This window comes from Scyliorhinus canicula, chromosome 16 (genome assembly GCF_902713615.1).
Source record: "Scyliorhinus canicula chromosome 16, sScyCan1.1, whole genome shotgun sequence".
NCBI classification, from domain to species: domain Eukaryota; kingdom Metazoa; phylum Chordata; class Chondrichthyes; order Carcharhiniformes; family Scyliorhinidae; genus Scyliorhinus; species Scyliorhinus canicula.
This window is the reverse complement of record NC_052161.1, coordinates 119,526,493-119,548,264: the sequence shown is the minus strand read 5'-3', so window position 1 is coordinate 119,548,264 and position 21,772 is coordinate 119,526,493. Positions and strand designations below refer to the sequence as shown.

General features: G+C 46.4%; 2 protein-coding genes across 2 annotated transcripts in view; both read left to right on the top strand.

Annotated features, from left to right (window-relative positions):
- Positions 1-14,828, top strand: part of LOC119979637 (ceramide-1-phosphate transfer protein) — a 38,636-nt gene extending 23,808 nt beyond the window's left edge. Inside the window, exons 2-3 of the mRNA XM_038822153.1 lie at positions 6,416-6,842; positions 12,692-14,828. Coding sequence (XP_038678081.1) covers positions 6,836-6,842; positions 12,692-13,659 — 975 coding nt within the window. The 5' untranslated portion in view covers positions 6,416-6,835 and the 3' untranslated portion in view covers positions 13,660-14,828. The remainder of the gene's footprint in view (positions 1-6,415; positions 6,843-12,691) is intronic.
- A 4,633-nt stretch (positions 14,829-19,461) lies between these two features.
- Positions 19,462-21,253, top strand: LOC119951048 (proline-rich extensin-like protein EPR1). The gene is made up of 2 exons (XM_038774083.1): positions 19,462-20,787; positions 20,834-21,253. The coding sequence occupies exons 1-2, from the start codon at positions 19,462-19,464 to the stop codon at positions 20,840-20,842; spliced, it is 1,335 nt and encodes a 444-aa protein (XP_038630011.1). The 3' UTR covers positions 20,843-21,253.
- Positions 21,254-21,772: the final 519 nt, after the last annotated feature.

Genomic DNA, 21,772 nt, shown 5'->3' with positions numbered 1-21,772 from the left:
CAATCCACCTACTTTGCACATTTTTTGGGTTGTGGGGGCGAAACCCACGCAGACACGGGGAGAACGTGCAAACTCCACATGGACAGTGACCCAGAGCCGGGATCGAACCTGGGACCTCAGCGCCGTGAGGCGGTTGTGCTACCCACTAGGCCACCGTGCTGCCCTATTTTGGTGTGTTTTTAATGTGCAGGCACAGGTAAGGTGCAGCAGCGTAATCTTTTCATTTGGTGTCAGCTGTAAGTTAATAACCGACTCTGGGGCCTCAACCTCAAAAGGAATTCTTCACCCACCACCTCTCTTTCAAAATCTGAAACTTGTCTCATTTGCCAGTACTTCCCTCCATATAAATGCAGATTGGCTTTGCATCCTTATTTGCAATGCTACAATTGACAAAATCATACCTCGAGGCGTCATCTTTATGCTGCGTTGTTCCCGAGTTAAGTGTCTCCTTTGTAGGCTGTTCACCGGAGGCCGTGGTGCTGTGTACAAAGCTAACACTAGCACTGTTCTGTCCTGCCCTGGACTCTCTTGTGCAGCTCTCTCCAGCAAATTCAGATGCGAGATCCAAGCCAGTGGGTACATTGCCTATTTGTATATCTAGCCATCTCTTGTAAGAAAGCGATTCATCTTCACAGTCTTCTTGCCTAGCTGGTTAGCAGCTAGAAAATGGATGAAGCTCTCTGTGATTTAATGCTAAAAGCATGTACATACAGGGCCTTTGATGCCAAGTGTACATGGAGGGCGAGTGACCTGCTCACTGTTGCTGTTTATGGTTGGAAGACTGCACACAGCCTCCTTCCATCTTATTTAAAAGGAAATGTTGGTAGTGACAGTTGGATGCTTCTCCTGTGATCAGGATCATAGGGGGAACGCCGCCACTGATCACGCCATGACCCTCCTGGCACCTGCCCCACGATACACCCACGGGTTGCGAGCCGCACTTTGAAAAACCCTGCACTAATAGATCATAGAATTTACACAGCAGAAGGAGGCCATTCGGCCCGTCGAGGCTGCACCAGTCCATGGAAAGATCATCCTATCTAAGCCCACATCTCCACCCTATCCCAGTAACCCCATCTAACCTTTTTGGACACCAAGTGCAATTTAGCATGGCCAATCCACCTAACCTGCACATCTTTGGACTGTGGGAAGAAACTGGAAACCCACGCAGACATGGGGAGAACGTGTAGACTCCGCACAGACAGTGACCCAAGCCGGGAATCGAATCTGGGACCCTGGAGCTGTGAAGCAACTGTGCTAATCGCTGTGCCACCGTGCTGCCAAAGGCCACCTTAAAGTCTTGCATTAAGTGGAACACCTGGGAATACTTCACCACATGGTGGCAGCAAGGGTTTTAGTTTGAATGGATATTCGGGTTGCTTGCGGTGACTGCCAAATGCCTCGCAGACAAGGCAACTCTTCTGTCGGAGGGTCATACAGACTTGAAACATTAACTCTGTTTCTCTCTCCACAGATGCTGCCAGATCTAATGCGTTTTTTCAACATTTTCTGTTTTTTTATTTCTGATTGCCAGCATCCGCAGTATTTCGCTTTTATTTAAAGCAACTCTACCGGTCGCTTGGTTTGGCTTTCGGTATGATTCTGCGCAGTGTATATCTGCATTCGGAATCGGACTCTTCTCCCATCAGCACACCCACAATGAGTGGGACTCCTCCATCGCTCCCTCTTCATGTGTAAAGATACAGCTTTTGTTAAATTCAAGTTACCACCACATTGAAGTTATTGGGGAAGGTAAACAAGTTGACAAAACCCCAGAAGAAAGTAATTATAATTTAAAGAGCGCATTGCCTGAAATCACTTGTTTGAGGATTTTTCTCCAGGTTGAAGTATCTAAGGAAGAATGTGCTGGCCTCGGAGGGGGTCCAGAGGAGATTCAAAGAATGAGCCCCGGGATGAAGGGCTTGTCATATGAGGAAAGGTTGAGGACTCTGGGTCTTTACTCGATGGAGTTTAGAAGGATGAGGGGGTATCTTACCGAAACCTACGGAATACTGAGAGGCCTAGATAGAGTGTACGAGAAGGAGATGTAGGAGAGATTAGAACCTGAGGGCACAGCCTCGGACTGAAGGGGCGATCCTTTAAACTGAGATGAGGAATTTTTTCAGTCAGAGTGTCTTTAAGACAGAGACAGATAGGTTCTTGATTAACAAAGGGATCATGGGTTATAGGGACAATGGGCGGCATGGTGGCACAGGGGTTATCACTGCTGCCTCCAAGCACTGGGGACCCGGGTTCTATTCCGGTCTCTATGTGAACTATATGGAGTTTGCACTTTCTCCTCCTGTCTGCGTGGGTTTCCTCTGTGTGCTCCGGTTTCCTCTCGTGTGCTCCGGTTTCCTCCCACAGTCCAAAAATGTGCAGGTTAGGTGGATTGGCCACGTTAAATTGCCCCCAAGTGTCCAAAGGTTAGGTGGGCTTACAGGGTGCACTTGTGGGCTGGTTTTGCACAGTGGACTAAACAGCTGACTTGTAATGCAGAACAAGGCAGCAGCGCGGGATCAATTCCTGTACCGGCCTCCCCGAACAGGCATCAGAATGTAGCGACCACGGCTTTTTCACAATAACTTCATTGAAGCCTACTTGTGACAATAAGCGATTATTATTATTACTATCAAGGGGCGGTGTAGAATCAATGGGCCGAATGGTCGTCTTCTGCACTGTAAATTCTATGATTCTAAGGCAGGAGAACGGGGGTGAGGAACATATCAGCCATGGTCCAAGGGTGGAGCAGACCCGATGGGCCAAATGGCCTAATTCGGCTCCTAGATATTATGGTCTAAATGTGTACGGTTTCCAACTACCACATGTAATTGCGCATGTAGCCAGTAGATGGTGCAATTTATTTTGTAAGCGCCCAGATGGAACAGGGTTTTGATTTGATTTATTATTGTCACATGTATTTGTATACAGTGAAAAGTATTGTTTCTTGCATGTTGTACAAACAATGCATACCGTACATGGGGAAGGAAGGAGAGACTGCAGAATATAATGTTACAGTTATAGCATTGATGTGGAGCATTGATGTGATTCACCTGAGGAAGGAGCTGTGCTCCGAAAGCTAGTGTTTGAAACAAACCTGTTGGACCTTAACCTGGTGTTGTAAGACTTCTTACAGTTATAGCAAGGTGTAGAGAAAAGATCAACTTAATACCAGGTAAGTCAGTTTCAGGTGTCTCCAGGGTCCTAAAGACCTCCAAAACTTCAAGTAATTGAATTAGAACATTGTTAGAGAGTTTAAGAGTTAGAATGACGTTTTAGAAGCATAAAACGAGAGTAAAAGATAGAATTAGAGGGTATGCTGGGCACAGCTTGCACAAAGTCGCCTCGCTCCGGTGCCATCTTGGAACCTTGGAAACCGGCAATAACTTGCAATCGTATTAATTATTCATTAAATATCCATTTTAATGTTGATTAAATGGCCCTGTTACATATTTCTGTGCTCTAACAGGAATTTGGATATAAATACAACATGGCTATCTTCTGAAAAGAACCATGTTTTATTTATCTCCAAATTCCTGTTAGGGCACAGAAATATGTAACAGGGCCATTTAATCAACATTAAAATTGATATTTAATGAATAATTAATACAATTGCATACCGCACATCCCCAAGGAATTGGATTAGATTGGATTTGTTTATTGTCACGTGTACCGAGGTACAGTAAGTATTGTTCTGCGTGCAGCTCAGACAGATCATTCCGTATATGAAAAGAATACATAATAGGGCAAACATAAAATACACAATGTAAATACATAGACACAGGCATCAGGTGTAGTATTACTCGGTAGAGAAGATGTGTGAAGAGATCAGATCAGTCTATAAGAGGGTCATTTAGGAGTTCGGTAACAGCAGGGAAGAAGCTGTTTTTGAATCTTAGTGCGTGTTCTCAGACTTTTGTATCTCCTGCCCGATGGAAGAGTGAGTAAGCCAGGTGGGAGGGATCTTTGATTAAGCTGCCTGCTTTCCCAAGGCAGCAGGAGGTGTAGACAGAGTTAATGGATGGGAAGCAGGTTCACGTGATGGAATGGGTGGTGTTCATGACTCTGTAGTTTCTTACGGTCCTGGGCCGAGCAGTTGCCACACCAGGCTGTGATGCAACCAGATAGGATGCTTTCTATGGTGCACCTGTAGGAGAAGGAGTAGCCCACCTGGCCCATGGAGCCTGCTCTACTATCTATGCCATCCTGGCTGATCCTTTTGATGCCACTTTCCTGCCTGCACCATATCCCGAATTTCCCTGAGACAAAATACCTGTCTATTGCAGCCTTAAATATATTCAACGATGGAGCACCCACAATCCTCTGGGGTAGATCATTCTAAATATTCATAACCCTCGGAGTGAAATAATTTCTCCTCAACTCAGTTCTAATAGATCAGCTCCTTAGCCTGAGACTGTGGCTCCATGTCTTAGATTCTCCAACCAAGAATCTCTCAGCATCAAAAATATGAAATTAATCTGGATTTGCTCTGGAGTGGACACACAGGAATAGTGATCCCATCTGCTCTGATTGGCTCAGTGAGAAAACTGAACTTGTGAAGACCCTTGTTCAATTCATAATCCAGCTGTGATGCCCTTAAGTCTTAATAAACAGATAAATCTGCCCATTCTGACATTTAAAACTGAAGCATATGGTCACAAGAGCTTTCCTCTGGTTGCTCCAGTTTCCTCCCACAGTCCATAGATGTGCAGTTTAGGTGAATTGGCCATGCTAAAATTGCCCCTTCGTGTCCAAATATGTGCAGGTTAGGTGGAGTTACGGGAATAGGGTGGGAGTGTGGGCCATAGTACGATGCTCTCGGTGGGTCTGGACAGACTCGGATGGATTGAATGGTCTCCTTCACTGTCGGGATTCCATGGAATCTTCAGCTTCATTGGCACTGCACACCCATATGAGAGCACCTTGGGGAAAGGAAGTAAGTTGGAGGAAAACAAACCATTAAAATGCTGAAGTCATGGAGGAAACATAATTTCCAAATCTCCCTCCCAAGTCTCACACAGCAATCTGACTTCGACACAGATTGGTATTTCTTCATCATTGTTGGGCAATGGTCCTCGGGCATTCCCTTCATAAGGGGGAAAACCTATCATCACAGGGACTACAGGATTCCAGAAGAAGGTGCACCACTTTCTCATGGAAACTTGGGATGAGCAGTAAATGTGACCTTGCCCTAGCCAGATCCTGTGATCAAAATGTATCAAGTGAAATGGGACACGGTTAAGAACAGATTCAAATTGAGTGCTGTATGTGAATGATATTGTTCATATTACTTTTTTGGGTGACTCCTTTTGCAGAACCAATGTGTATCCCAGCAGTGCCAACCAGAAGGTTTGATTCCCAGTCTCTTTTAAAAAAAATAAATAAATTTAGAGTACCTGATTTTTTTTTCAACTAAGGGGCAATTTAGCATGGCCAATCCACCTAGCCTGCACATCTTTGGGTTCTGGGGGTGAGACCCATGCAAACATGGGGAGAATGTGCAAACTCCACATGGACAGCGACCCAGGGCTAGGATTGAACCTGGGTCCTCAGCGCCATGAGGCAGCAGTGCTAACCATTGCACCACCATGCCGCCCTGATTTCTATTCTATGTCTTATACAAGAGGGCAGTGGACCACTACAATTGGTTTCTGTATTGCTGGGGTAAGGTGCGGAAAAACAGTCAGAGTTCTCCCTGTCCCCCCCCCCCCCCCCCCCAATTGTCCAAAGATGTGTGGGTTACGTGGATTGGCCGTGATGAATTGCCCCTGACTGTCGAGATTTGTGCAGATTAGGTTATGAGGCAACAGGGATCGGGCAGGGTAGACGGTGGAGTGGACATAGGTAGAGTGCTCTTTTGAAGGGTCAGTGCAGACACGATGGACCAAATGTCCTCCTTCTGCACTGTAGTGATTCTATGAAAGGTGTTGCTACAGATGTAATCATCCTCATGAAGTACTTGTTGGCCTTCTGAACCAGACCTTCTATGCTTAGCAAAAGTTTTTTTTCGAGAAACCAAAGTTCTATCGTAGTGAACAAATAATTACAAATTTGGGAGCTTCCGCAGGACAATAAATGTAAACATTCCCAAACAATTGAAATGACAAAGATTAGCAACTTTGACCATCACAACGTTTAGACTCCCAATAAAGTATGACATTGAAATGAAATGAAATGAAAATCGCATATTGTCACGAGTAGGCTTCAATGAAGTTACTGTGAAAAGCCCCTAGTTGCCACATTCTGGCGCCTGTCCGGGGAGGCTGGTACGGGAATCGAACCGTGCTGCTGGCCTGCAGCGATTTAGCCTGGTGAGCTAAACCAGCCCCTGGTTGTTGTTCTTAACAATTTCATTGTTGTTGATTGTTCATTTCAACATTGTTGTTGTTCTTAACAATTTCCCTATTCTTTGCAGATACTCTGATCATTTTTCTATGCTGTTTTCACCAAGCCAGGGAGACCAACAGCCAGTTGTGTTGAAAGACCATGAAGCTGAAACGGTGACTCGCCCTCCAATAAAGCTGCCATGTTTCTGATTTTGTTTGGGTTTATCCAAAATTTTCTATTTGTATTGCAATTGTTGTTCTTTTTACCGGCTCTAAAATTGGTGTGACTTTTCACGACTGATAAAGGAATTGCAGCGGTGCCTTTAAAAATGGCCATGATGTGGAGTTGCCGGTATTTAATAATGGCGGTATTCTATCCAGAATGCCCAGCGCGACAGAAAGTCCTCTATCTGCAATAGCGAGCGGGCGTGGAGTGCGCATGTCCGGACGTGAATGGCTGGCGGCGCTGCATTCTGGGATGGGAGCTGCAGGAGGCGGCTGCAGAGACAATGGCAGGTAAAACTCTCCTTCAGTGTCACCAGCTGCAGGCAAGGTGGCCTCCCAATTTACAGCAGGTGTTTCTAAAGCCAGGTCCTGCATTTTGGCTTCGTCCTCCTGGAAGCAACAGGCTCAATTATTTTTCTGTCATATTTTGTTCTCAGATGCACAGCTTTTGCAGCACAGAAGCAGAAGCCATTGGGCCCAGCTGCTGGATAGCCCCACACCAACCTCTTCCCACTTTGCTGCATCTCACCCTCTCTACATAACCTTTTATCCCTTTCTCCCACGCGTGTTGATTTAGCTTCCTGTTAAATGCACGTCCTGTCAGCCTTACCTGAGTTCCCCTCAGTGCCCAGATCTCTAGGGAACTCGGTGGCAGTCTTGTTGCCCTTCCAAATGCCCTCCCGACCCATTCTCAAACCAACTATTGGAGGAGTCTGGTCGGCGAACCTCGTCGAGCAGATTTCATTTCGTTTTTAGACCGTCGGCTCCAGTAGGGAGAGGTGATAACCTGTGTCTGGGCTGGAGGTTTGAAGACGACAAGGTTCACCTAGAATTCAGAGCCCTGATTAGTGAATAGAGAACATACAGTGCAGAAGGAGGCCATTCGGCCCATCGAGTCTGCACCGAGCCACTTAAGCCCTCACTTCCACCCTATCCCTGTAACCCGATAACCCTCCTAACCTTTTTGGTCACTAAGGGCAGTTTATCATGGTCAATCCTCCTAACCTGCCTGACTTTGGACTGTGGGAGGAAACCGGAGCTCCTGGAGGAAACCCATGCAGACACTGGGAGAACGTACAGCACAGACAGTGACCAAGCGGGGAATCGAACCCGGGACCCTGGCGCTGTGAAGCTACAGTGCTATCCATTTGTGCTACCCACTTGTGCTACAGTGCTGCCCTTTTTTTTTTTTGGAAAACAAATTGCTCGTGACTCTTGCAGGAACGTGTGTGTCAGCTGAAGATGGGACTGCTCGGACCGGAGGAAAAAGCTTTTCTCACAGTTTAAGGCCTGCAATATCTTGAGAGTGTGGTGGGGGCAAGTTCAGTTGATGAATTTAAAAGGGAAGAGTGTGCAAGGTTAAGGGGGAAGGTGGGAGAATGGCACTTAACTGTCCATTTGGAGCGCCACTGTAGACAAGATAGGCTGAATGGCCTCCTTATTCACCGTAACAGTTCTGTGATGCCCTCCACATTGTCATGAACCCTAACAGTGCTCACAAGTGGATATTGGTCACTTCGGTTGAGGGGCACTGATGAAACGATTGCATTTTTGGATCGTTTCAGCTCTCCTCGCTGTAGATTCTCACCTCTCATATCGTTGTTGATGATTCCATTACCAATTGCCATTTGTTTTGAGAATATCCATTGTGTTGAGAGATAGACAAGCTCGTGGTGATGATCCTGGATAACAAATCACAATCCCTGTTTGCAAATTATTTACAAGCTAATGCAGTTAATCCAAAACATTCCGAGAGTCTTCTCTGAGTTTGCAAAAACAATTGTGTGTTAAACTCAGAGCTTGCTGACTGTAAAAGGTGAAGTGAATGCATTAAACAAGCAACAGCTCGCTTAAAATTTCTATAATAGAAAAATATTTTCAGCAGGGAGTCTTATCACCGAACTTAAATAAAAACAATTAAGTTGGCATCTAATACTATCAGGGTACGTTAGACTATCTTCAACAAAGGTCACTTATTGAGCAAATCAAGCCACTTGTGTACCCTTTCATTGATACTTGTAATTTGTTTTCATAATTAACACTTATTGTAATTAATTGTACATTTAACTAAACAAATCAAGACCACATTAAAGCCTGCATTTGTTAAAAATGTTATGGTTCCTCTCCTCAAGCTGGCAGTTGGGTGGGGGTCGACAATTGAACTGATATTTGTATTGAATTCAGCTCGGGCATCAGTTGTCTTAACTTCTTTGTCTATTGCGACTGGGCACCCACAAAGCTGAATGTAGACAAGGCAAACAGTGCTATATGTTAATGACTGGAGCTGTATTCGTGCCTTCATGAAAGGGAGGACAGAGAATTGATAGAAAAACAAATTTCTGTTTACCCCTGCAAACCCTGACCAGTGTTGGAACTGAGCATTTTCAAAGTATTCATTCTGTGGTTTGATGGTGTGTTTCTGACCTGAAGGAGCTGGGCTCCACACTAACAATTACCTGTACTATGTGAGCAATTTGAAATGGGAGGGAAATTAACCTACACAGGACCTAGAATATTAGGAGAATTTCCCCTGTTTACATAGTAGTGAGTATGTTCAGAAGCATGTTGATTGTTTCAAAAGGTATTTGGGACCTTGTTTTCAATATTAATCCAGGTGTTGCCGTGTGTGCACACCCCCTGTGACTTACAGGCTATTTGACTTTGCAGTAGATAAGCCAAAAATACGGGACAGCACAATGGTGCAGTGGTTAGCACTGCTGCCTCACGGCGACGAGGAGCCGGGTTCGATCCCGGCCCCGGGTCACTGTCCGTGTGGAGTTAGCACGTTCTCCCTGATTCAACTCCACAACCCAAAGATGTGCAGAGTAGGTGGATTGGCCATGTTAAATTGCCCGTTAATTGGAAATAAATACTCTAAATTCATTTTTTAAAATTAAAATGTAATAAATAAAAAAGTAGATAAGACATATACATCAATACATTTGAGCTGGATGATCATTTTAAGGTCCAAATTTGACTTTTCTAATTCCATCATCCTGGTACCTAGTCTGCAGTACTGTAGATCACAGCCCTTTAAGTAGTCACATCCAAGTAGTTTTTAAATGTGGTGTCTCAAGCACTCGGGCAGTGAGTTTGAAGTCCCTACCTCCATCTGGGTGAGAAAATGTTTTCTTACCTTCCCTCTAATCCTACCAATTACTTTGGATCCTTCTTTGCTTTTGTTTTCCTCCTCTGCTAAAGTGAACCAGTTGTCCCTTTGTACTTTATCTCTGCCCCTCAGAATTTGATGCACCTCAATTAAGTCACCCATCAGTCTCTCCTCTTCTAAAGAGGTTGCAAGCACCAGGTGATGACCATCTATAACCAAGCAAGAGCCTAATCCCCCCCCCCCCCCCCCCCCCCCCCCCACCTCCGACATTTAATGGCATTTGCATTGCTAATTCCCCCGCCATCAGCATCCTGAGGCAGGGGAGTCACCACAGTAACTCAACTGGACCAGCTACCCAAATGCTTTTTACACTAGAGCACATCAGAGGCCGAGTATTCAGTGACAAATGGCTCACCTCCCGGTTCCCAAAGGCTGTTGTCCTGAGGTTTTACAGCAGCAAGAAGACGTAGCAACATGACAGGTGTCCAGGCAGGAGAGCAACTTTCCCACTTGCTTTGACCATGGTGAAACAGCCACACCATTCTGTGCTTTCAATCAACTTTCTCAGAAAATGGGTTGGCTCCTGATTCCTGAGGTGTTCCTAGCTTTCCAATCTATACAAAGCAGAAAGTGGTTCGGAACAATGCGTGAGTGGTAACTTAAAAACACTCTGAATCAATGGTTTTGTGGAATGTTAAATATTTTTCAATACCTCCACCACTAAATGAGGCAGACGTAATGTTTACACCCCTGTTTGTTAGTCTGTCTGTAAACAACATATCTCGAAACCAAACGGACAGATTTCATCGATACATGATACATTGATAGGCAACGGCCCAAGGAAGAACTGATTAGTTCCTGGTGGAGATGCAGATCCGGATCCTGGATCTATTAACATGGAGAGATGGGATGAATTGACATTTTAAAAATAATGTTGTGGGTTGTTCTGTTTAGAATCTTGTTGATTATTTTAGAAGGTCGTGGATTGTCTCAGCTGCTGTGTTGGGATTTGTCGCGGCTGTGCAAATGTGAGTAGAGTTTTTGGAGCAGGTTGTTGGATGTGAATTAGCCTGAAGCCCCCTCGGTGAGATGGGAAACTCTTAATAAAAATAATTATTTATTCAGCTTTGTAGTTACAGAGCAGCCGCCAGGCAGGGAAAAGCCCAGAGAAAGAGCTGTCTAATTATAATAACATTAACACAGTGTGGCAGAGACATGCACTCTACTGAGTGCACTTGATTTAGTTGCAGTTGGGACACTTGACGCATTGACTGTGTGGCTGCATTTCTCATGGGTAAATTTTTGTTAGCATAGGCCGCCTTTGGTCTATGCTAACGTCACTGCTGCCTCACTCTGCTGAGGACCTGGGTTCAATTCCAGCCCCGGGTCACTGTCCGTGTGGAGTTTGCACATTCTCCCTGTGTGGGTCTGACCCCCACAACCCAAAGATGTGCAGGGTAGCTGGATTGACCATGCTAAATTGCCGCTTAATTGGAAAAAAAGAATTTGTTACTCTAAATTTTTTTTTTTTAAAGCATAGACCGCTTTTGTTCTCAGACTTTTGTACGGGCACTGAGAACATCTAATAATCTTTATTAGTGTCACAAGTAGGCTTACATTAATGCTGCAATGAGATTACTGGGAATTACTTGTGACTGTTCCCTCTGCTTATGTTCAGCTTTTTCTGCTTATGTTCAGCTTCTTTCAATTTGATTAGACACAAGAGTTTATTTTTTATACAGGTAGTTGTGCTAAGTGGGGGCACTTGAACCGATTCTCCTTTGGTGAGACTGAGGTAAACTAGTGTCCTCCCTTACTGGCCCATCAATATAGCCCAACTCTGTTTTAAAGATTGATGGAATGGGTGGACAAGTAGCAGGTGAATTTTAACGCAGAGAAGTATGAAGTCATTAATTTTAGCGGGAAGAATGCAGAGACAGTATAAAATAAAAGATACAGTTCCAAACAGGGCGCAGGAGCAGAGGGAGCATTGTTTGCATAACACAGTGAAAGTGGCAGAACAGGCTGAGGGAATCATTCATAAAGTGCACAGCATGCTTGGCCTTTTCAATAGGGGTGTAATGTACAAAATCAGAATGTTGTGTTAATCCCATATAAAACGCTGCTTGAGCCACAACTGGAAGATTGTATCCAGTTTCGGGCACCACCCCTGTGGAAGGATATGACTTTAGAGACAGGGCAGGAAAGATGGACAAAAATGGCTCCCGGGATTCAGTTATGCAGAAGGATGGGTGAAGTTAGGACTGGTGTCCTTGGAGAAAAGGGTACGGAGAGGAAATTAGATAGTTGGATTCAAAATGAGGAGGGGTCTAGACCGGGTAGATAGGGAGAAGCTGTTTCCATTGATGGAGGACAAGACGCCTCGGGGTGTGGTGGAGGCAAAGTTCAATCGAGGCATTCAGGAGGAAATTGGATCCTTGTCTGAAAATGGAAAATTTGCAGGACTGCAGGGAAAAGGCAGGTGAATTGCTCCTTCAGAGGGCCAACACAGATATGATGGGTCAAAGGGCCTCCTGTGCTGTATCCATTCTACTCTATGATTAATTGACAGAAGCAGCAGGGTGGCATAGTGATTAGCACTGCTGACTCACAGCACCAGGGACCCAGGTTCAATTCCCACCTCGGGTGACTGTCTGTGTGGGTTTCTCCTTTCTCCTCGTATCTGCGTGGGTTTCCTCCGGGTGCTCCAGTTTCCTCCCACAGTCCAAAGGTGGGCAGGTTAGTGTCCAAAGGGTTGGGTGGGGTTACAGGGATAGGGTGTGGTGTAGGGTGGTCATTTGAAGGATCGTTGCAGATACAATGGGCCAAATGGCCTGCTTCTGTACCCTAGGTGTTCAATGATTCTAAGAAGAGAGAGCCAGGTCCCCTTAAAGGAGAGGGACTGAGAAACACTGGTCGGTTGTGTACAGATTTCTCCCCAGTAACATGAGGTGTTGAACGTGAATGCATTTACCTTTTTAATTGTTGTTGAGTTGTGACTTGTAACTAATATGAGCCTGTTGTATTGCAGGGGTGACAGCAGGTCTGATGGAGACTGGGCAGCAGTCAAACTCAGGCACTCATTCTGGAGAAACTGCTGAAAATGGGACTGCTCCACCCACAATCCAGCCTCACAAGAACTCCCGCCAGTACGGCCAAAAACATTTCATCTGCAGCGAGTGCGGGAAGAGCTTCAAGCAGTACTGTGATCTGAAGCGGCACGGCCGGGTCCACACAGGCGAGAGGCCCTTCCAGTGCCCGTCTTGTGGCAAGCGTTTCAGCACCTCCTACAACCTGCTGATCCACCAGCTGGTGCACAGCGGTGAGAAGCAGTACAAGTGCCGGGTGTGCGGCAGGGAGTTTGTCCAGCTGCACCACCTGGTCACCCACCAGCGCACGCACACAGGCGAGAAGCCCTACCCGTGCCCGGTGTGTGGCAAGACCTTCCGCCAGTCCTCCACCATGATGGTGCACCAGCGCATCCACGCCGAGGAGCGGCCGTACCACTGCCCCGACTGCGGCAAGAGCTTCAAGACCTCGTCCAACCTCTCCAAGCACAAGCGCATCCACAGCGGCGAGCGACGCTTTGCTTGCGAGGTGTGCGGCCGTCGCTTCCTCCATTCCCACCACCTGGCCACCCACCGCCGTACGCACATCGGTGAGCAGCCGGCCTTCTGCCCGATCTGCGGCCAGCGCTTCGGCAACCCGACCCAGCTGCTGGCACACCGGCGGGCCCACGCCGGCGAGCCACCCTTCAGCTGTGAGACCTGCGGCCGGGGCTTCAAGCAGAGCTCGACGCTGGTGCGGCACCGGCGCACGCATACCGGGGAGAGGCCGTACGTCTGCCCCATCTGCGCCAAGGCCTTCCGGCAGACCTCCACCATGCAGGTGCACTACCGCACTCACTCTGACGATCGCCCGTACCGCTGCCTGGAATGCGGCAAGGGCTTCAAGAGTGCGTCCAATCTGATCGGTCACCACCGTGTCCACAGGAGGTAGAGCAACAGCTGCGAGTGCCGGACAGATTTGAGCTATCGCACACAGCACCTGGATTGGAGCAGACTGTCGTTATTTGCTGCACGTGTCAAGTAGTGACTTTAAACCTGGGGAGATTTTTACATTAAAAGACAGTAATTAAATTGGTCAGGGCACTCCTGTGAATGAAGGTGGCACGAATGATGCAGTTTAATTTAATCGCTATTTCTTTAAAACTCAAGTCTTGGCGCTTTGGGGAAATTCAGAAGCCAGCTGAAAGTCTTGTGTCAAGCCTGTCTCAATACGACCTTTGTGAAGTGTCCCGGTAACAGGGTCGAGCTGAAGCTCAACGCACAATTTCCAGATGTACCGACAGACCTTGTGATTTGATGCAGTTTGCATTTGATTGCTTACTTTTCAAAACCCAAAAAGTCCCCGTCGTCCGTTTGCACGATGCGCAAAAGATTCTTCTCCGCTCAAAACGGAATCGGCCAGGGAAATATCGCAGGAGTCAGAATGTGAGAATTGGGCAGCATGGTGGCGCGGTGGTTAGCATTGTTGTCTCATGCCGCTGAGGTCCCAGGTTCAATCCCGGCTCTGGGCCACTGTCCGTGTGGAGTTTGCACATTCTCCCCGTGTTTGCGTGGGTTTCGCCCCCCCCAACGCAAGGTAGGTGGATTGGCCACGCTAAATTGCCCCTTAATTGGAAAAAATGAATCGGGTACACTAAATTTAAAAAATAAAAAAAACAGAATGAGAATTGAGAGAAGAACGGGAAATTGAGTTGATGTTCGCGGAAGTGAAGGAAAAGAGTGTATTTGAAAATTAAAGGCAGCTCAGTGGCACAATGGTTAGCACTGCTGTCTCACTCTGCTGAGAACCCGGGTTCAAATCTGGCCCCGGGTCACCATCCGTGTGGAGTTTGCACATTCTCCCCGTGTCCGCTTGGATCTCCCCCCCGCAAACCCAAAGGTTTGCTGGATAGGTGGATTGGCCACACTAAATTGCCCCTTAATTGGAAAAAAGAATTGGGTACTGAAGGATTTGATTAGCTCATAACAGCCACGATAGAATGATGGAGCAGACTCGATGGGCCGAATGGCCTGATTCTGTTCCTATATCTTATGAACTTTTCGAGTGAAGATCTTTTTAATAAATTTAGAATACCCAATTATGTTTTGGTTTCCAATGAAGGGGCCCTTTAGCCAATCCACCTAACCTGCACATCTTTGGGTTGTGAGGGTGAAACCCACGCAGACACGGAGAATGTGCAGACTCCACATGGACAGTGACCCAGGGCCGGGATTCGAACCTGGGTCCTCAGGTCCGCAGTCCCAGTGCTAACCACTACGCCACATGCCGCCCGCCGGCGGGGGTGGGGGGGAAGATCTTTTAATATTCAATCTAGTTGTCGATGTAGATAAAAAATGTTTTATTGTCGATGTATACCTTCCCTATTCAGTTATGTTGTTTGTGTAATAACTTCACATTATATTTGAAACCTCTGTGTAAGTGCTATCTGTTGCGATGCTGTATCACTTTTGAAAACTGAAGTGAGACCTTTTGGTGCCATAAGCTGATCCAGTGTTTAAAACCTATTGTTAAGATGGGTTAGCTATTCAGCAGTTTATTAGCAAAGGCTTAACTGGCAGGGTTATGACTCAAGCATGTGTGATCGAAGATATGTGAACCAAAATGATTTATGGCGAAAACCTCAAAGTGTAAACCCTAAAAACGTATTAACTATGTTTTATTTAGAAAAACAGAAAATTTGCAGTCTTGCTGCTTTGAAGAGCCGTGGTTCCCCAAACTGGAGTCAGCTACCTCAGCAGGATTGAATCTGGGGTTTTCCTTGTCGTGATTGTTCTTTTACAAGAGCCTGTTTTAGGGAAGTGCTGTCCACTGTGAATTCCCCATTGAAGAATATTTCACTCCACTGGAGGGAATGTTGGCATGATGTAACAAGCACATGCGGTTTCCTCCTCCCCCTTCCAGATCTTTCTTGTGTTTTCTGCCGAAGCAGTTTGAGCACTTGGGCCATGTTTCGGAGCACGTGGCACCTGAAGGAGCGAGGAAGGGGCCAGGGTGGAGCAGGGCAGCACGTTTGCCTCCTCCACCACACTGACGGCAAAACGTCTTGAAACATGGCTTTCAGACGCATGGACACTTGTATTCCCTCTGCTTGGGAAGTGAAATGAAAATGATCGCTCCTATTTGCTTATGAAGATTGATCATTGAAAGCACCAAGCACTAGCAGGTCAGTGCTAACAGGCATAGAGCAGAGTAAGGATGCCTCTACCAAGACTCTGCACTATGGGTCAGCCCGAGCGTTTGAAGAGCATTTTGCAAACCAACCACATTTCGATTTCTCTGAGTGACATTGCCAATTAGTTTCAAATTCAGTTTTGTGCTGTAGACCCATACCTACTTGGATCTGGAATGAGACGGTTTGACCTCAATCCCTGTAAGATCTGATGGTCAGCAGAGAGGATTTTAATTTCACTGATTTGGTCTGGATTTGAGGCCAGAGGTTTTTGTTTAGAAAAAAGGTGAAATGGTCATTTTCCAATCTGTCTCATCACTCCTGTATGTTCCTGTCTTTCCAACCCCCTCCATCACCCAGTCACTCCTGTATATTACTGTCTTTCCAACTCGCTCCATCACCCAGTCACTCCTGTATATTACTGTCTTTCCCACTCGCTCCATCACCCAGTAACTCCTGTATATTACTGTCTTTCCAACCCCCTCCATCACCCAGTTACTCCTGTATATTGCTGTCTTACCAACCCACTCCATCACCCAGTCACTCCTGTATATTACTGTCTTTCCAACACCCTCCATCACCCAGTCACTCCTGTATATTGCTGTCTTTCCAACTCGCTCCATCACCCAGTCACTCCTGTATATTACTGTCTTTCCAACTCGCTCCATCACCCAGTCACTCCTGTATATTACTGTCTTTCCAACTCGCTCCATCACCCAGTAACTCCTGTATATTACTGTCTTACCAATCCACTCCATCAGTTAGTCACTCCTGTATATTGCTGTCTTACCAACTCGCTCCATCACCCAGTCACTCCTGTATATTACTGTCTTTCCAACTCGCTTCATCACCCAGTCACCCCTGTATATTACTGTCTTTCCAACCCCCTCCATCACCCAGTCACTCCTGTATATTGCTGTCTTTCCAACTCGCTCAATCACCCAGTCACTCCTGTATATTACTGTCTTACCAACCCCCTCCATCACCCAGTCACTCCTGTATATTACTGTCTTTCCAACCCCCTCCATCACCCAGTCACTCCTGTATATTGCTGTCTTTCCAACTCGCTCAATCACCCAGTCACTCCTGTATATTACTGTCTTACCAACCCCCTCCATCACCCAGTCACTCCTGTATATTGCTGTCTTTCCAACTCGCTCAATCACCCAGTCACTCCTGTATATTGCTGTCTTTCCAACCCGCTCCATCACCCACTCACTCCTGTATATTGCTGTCTTACCAACCCCCTCCATCACCCAGTCACTCCTGTATATTATTGTCTTTCCAACTCGCTCCATCACCCAGTCACTCCTGTATATTGCTGTCTTTCCAACTCGCTCCATCACCCAGTCACTCCTGTATATTACTGTCTTACCAACCCGCTCCATCACCCAGTCACTCCTGTATATTACTGTCTTTCCAACTCGCTCCATCACCCAGTCACTCCTGTATATTACTGTCTTTCCAACTCGCTCCATCACCCAGTCACTCCTGTATATTACTGTCTTTCCAACCCGCTCCATCACCCAGTCACTCCTGTATATTACTGTCTTTCCAACTCGCTCCATCACCCAGTCACTCCTGTATATTACTGTCTTTCCAACTCGCTCCATCACCCAGTCACTCCTGTATATTACTGTCTTTCCAAACACCTCCATCACCCAGTTACTCCTGTATATTACTGTCTTTCCAACCCGCTCCATCACCCAGTCACTCCTGTATATTGCTGTCTTTCCAACTCGCTCAATCACCCAGTCACTCCTGTATATTACTGTCTTACCAACCCCCTCCATCACCCAGTCACTCCTGTATATTACTGTCTTTCCAACCCCCTCCATCACCCAGTCACTCCTGTATATTGCTGTCTTTCCAACTCGCTCAATCACCCAGTCACTCCTGTATATTACTGTCTTACCAACCCCCTCCATCACCCAGTCACTCCTGTATATTGCTGTCTTTCCAACTCGCTCAATCACCCAGTCACTCCTGTATATTGCTGTCTTTCCAACCCGCTCCATCACCCACTCACTCCTGTATATTGCTGTCTTACCAACCCCCTCCATCACCCAGTCACTCCTGTATATTATTGTCTTTCCAACTCGCTCCATCACCCAGTCACTCCTGTATATTGCTGTCTTTCCAACTCGCTCCATCACCCAGTCACTCCTGTATATTACTGTCTTACCAACCCGCTCCATCACCCAGTCACTCCTGTATATTACTGTCTTTCCAACTCGCTCCATCACCCAGTCACTCCTGTATATTACTGTCTTTCCAACTCGCTCCATCACCCAGTCACTCCTGTATATTACTGTCTTTCCAACCCGCTCCATCACCCAGTCACTCCTGTATATTACTGTCTTTCCAACTCGCTCCATCACCCAGTCACTCCTGTATATTACTGTCTTTCCAACTCGCTCCATCACCCAGTCACTCCTGTATATTACTGTCTTTCCAAACACCTCCATCACCCAGTTACTCCTGTATATTACTGTCTTTCCAACCCGCTCCATCACCCAGTCACTCCTGTATATTGCTGTCTTTCCAACTCGCTCCATCACCCAGTCACTCCTGTATATTACTGTCTTTCCAACTCGCTCCATCACCCAGTAACTCCTGTATATTACTGTCTTTCCAACCCCCTCCATCGCTCAGTCACTCCTGTATATTACTATCTTTCCAATCCGCTCCATCACCCAGTCACACCTGTATATTACTGTCTTTCCAACACCCTCCATCACCCAGTCACTCCTGTATATTATTGTCTTTCCAACCCGCTCCATCACCCAGTCACTCCTGTATATTACTGTCTTTCCAATCCGCTCCATCACCCAGTCACTCCTGTATATTATTGTCTTTCCAACCTGCTCCATCACCCAGTCACTCCTGTATATTATTGTCTTTCCAACCCCCTCCATCACCCAGTCACTCCTGTATATTACTGTCTTACCAATCCACTCCATCAGTTAGTCACTCCTGTATATTACTGTCTTACCAACTCGCTCCATCACCCAGTCACCCCTGTATATTACTGTCTTTCCAACTCGCTCCATCACCCAGTCACTCCTGTATATTATTGTCTTTCCAACCCGCTCCATCACCCAGTCACTCCTGTATATTGCTGTGTTTGCAACCCGCTCCATCACCCAGTCACTCCTGTATATTGCTGTCTTTCCAACACGCTCCATCACCCAGTCACTCCTGTATATTATTGTCTTTCCAATCCGCTCCATCACCCAGTCACTCCTGTATATTACTGTCTTTCCAACTCGCTCCATCACCCAGTCACTCCTGTATATTACTGTCTTTCCAACTCGCTCCATCACCCAGTCACTCCTGTATATTATTGTCTTTCCAATCCGCTCCATCACCCAGTCACTCCTGTATATTACTGTCTTTCCAACTCGCTCCATCACCCAGTCACTCCTGTATATTACTGTCTTTCCACCCCCTCCATCACCCACTCACTCCTGTATATTACTGTCTTTCCAACTCGCTCCATCACCCAGTCACTCCTGTATATTACTGTCTTTCCACCCCCTCCATCACTCAGTCACTCCTGTATGTTACTGTCTTTCCAACCCGCTCCATCACCCAGTAACTCCTGTATATTACTGCCTTCCCAACTCGCTCCATCACCCAGTCACTCCTGTATATTACTGTCTTTCCAACCCGCTCCATCACCCAGTCACCCCTGTATATTACTGTCTTTCCACCCCCTCCATCACCCAGTCACTCCTGTATATTACTGTCTTTCCAACTCGCTCCATCACCCAGTAACTCCTGTATATTACTGTCTTTCCAACCCCCTCCATCACCCAGTCACCCCTGTATATTACTGTCTTTCCAACTCGCTCCATCACCCAGTCACCCCTGTATATTACTGTCTTTCCAACTCGCTCCATCACCCAGTCACTCCTGTATATTGCTGTCTTTCCAACCCCCTCCATCACCCAGTCACTCCTGTATATTACTGTCTTTCCAACCCGCTCCATCACCCAGTAACTCCTGTATATTACTGTCTTACCAATCCACTCCATCAGTTAGTCACTCCTGTATATTGCTGTCTTACCAACTCGCTCCATCACCCAGTCACCCCTGTATGTTACTGTCTTTCCAACTCGCTCCATCACCCAGTCACCCCTGTATGTTACTGTCTTTCCAACCCGCTCCATCACCCAGTCACTCCTGTATATTATTGTCTTTCCAACCCGCTCCATCACCCAGTCACTCCTGTATATTACTGTCTTTCCAACTCGCTCCATCACCCAGTCACTCCTGTATATTATTGTCTTTCCAACCCCCTCTATCACCCAGTCACTCCTGTATATTACTGTCTTTCCAACTCGCTCCATCACCCAGTCACTCCTGTATATTACTGTCTTTCCAACCCCCTCCATCACTCAGTCACTCCTGTATGTTACTGTCTTTCCAACCCGCTCCATCACCCAGTAACTCCTGTATATTACTGCCTTCCCAACTCGCTCCATCACCCAGTAACTCCTGTATATTACTGCCTTCCCAACCCGCTCCATCACCCAGTAACTCCTGTATATTACTGCCTTCCCAACTCGCTCCATCACCCAGTCACTCCTGTATATTACTGTCTTTCCAATCCGCTCCATCACCCAGTCACTCCTGTATATTACTGTCTTTCCAACTCGCTCCATCACCCAGTCACACCTGTATATTACTGTCTTTCCAACTCGCTCCATCACCCAGTCACACCTGTATATTACTGTCTTTCCAACTCGCTCCATCACCCAGTCACTCCTGTATATTACTGTCTTTCCAACTCGCTCCATCACTCAGTCACTCCTGTATATTACTGTCTTTCCAACCCCCTCCATCACTCAGTCACTCCTTTATATTACTGTCTGACCAGGGAGGTTCCATAAAAGAGTCACTCCTTTATATTACTGTCTGACCAGGGAGGTTCCATAAAAGAGTGATGCTTGCCTATAATCAACCTGTGAATATAAGATTAATATTCATCAGAATCTGAAGGCATGATCACTTCATCCTTCCCAATAGTTAAATCAGATCTTTAGATAGTGACTGGAAGTTTCCTTTACTCTTTATGAACACACACATTCTATCTACTTTCTAGCTGTGACTACACTGAACACAATTTCCTGTGGAGTGGTATTTGAATTTCCCAATAAAGTCACAGAACTGATGATTGACTTGCTGACAGCAACGTGTCAATTTTCTGTATATGTTGAATATTCCTGTTGAACATTTGCATTAACTTTCCATTTTTCTGGATGTGGGTAGAACAGTGTAACTTAAATTACTGTACAACTTCTGTACTGAGTAACTTGGAAACCATAAACGCCTACTGGCATATTTTCAGTCCTGTTGATACTATTTTCCCAGTGGGCAGTAGATGTACTAAATGTCAGTCATAATTATCTGTTCAAACCAATATTTTAACAAAGCTTGCTTGATTGGAACCCCATCCGTAACACTTCCTCCACCCACTCACAGCGGCAGCCACGTGTATCATCTATAAGATGCCCTGCAGAAACACACCAAGGTTCCTTGGGCAGCACCTTCCAAACCAACGATCACTGCCCTCTAGGACAAGAGCAGCAGATACCTGGGAACACCACCACCGATCCAGGTCACTCACCATCCTGATTTGGAAATATATCGTCGTTCCTTCACTTCGTTGGAGTTCCCTAACAGCGCTGTGGATGTACCTACAGGGACTGAAGCGGTTCAAGCCAGCTCACCACCACGTTCTCAGGGGAACTAAGGATGGGCAATAAATGCTGGCCTAACCAGCAGTGCCCACATCCCGTAAATAATTTTTTTTTAAAACGATTGCCGTTGGCCATCATATAGAGCAGTGAGCCAGCAAATCCCCTA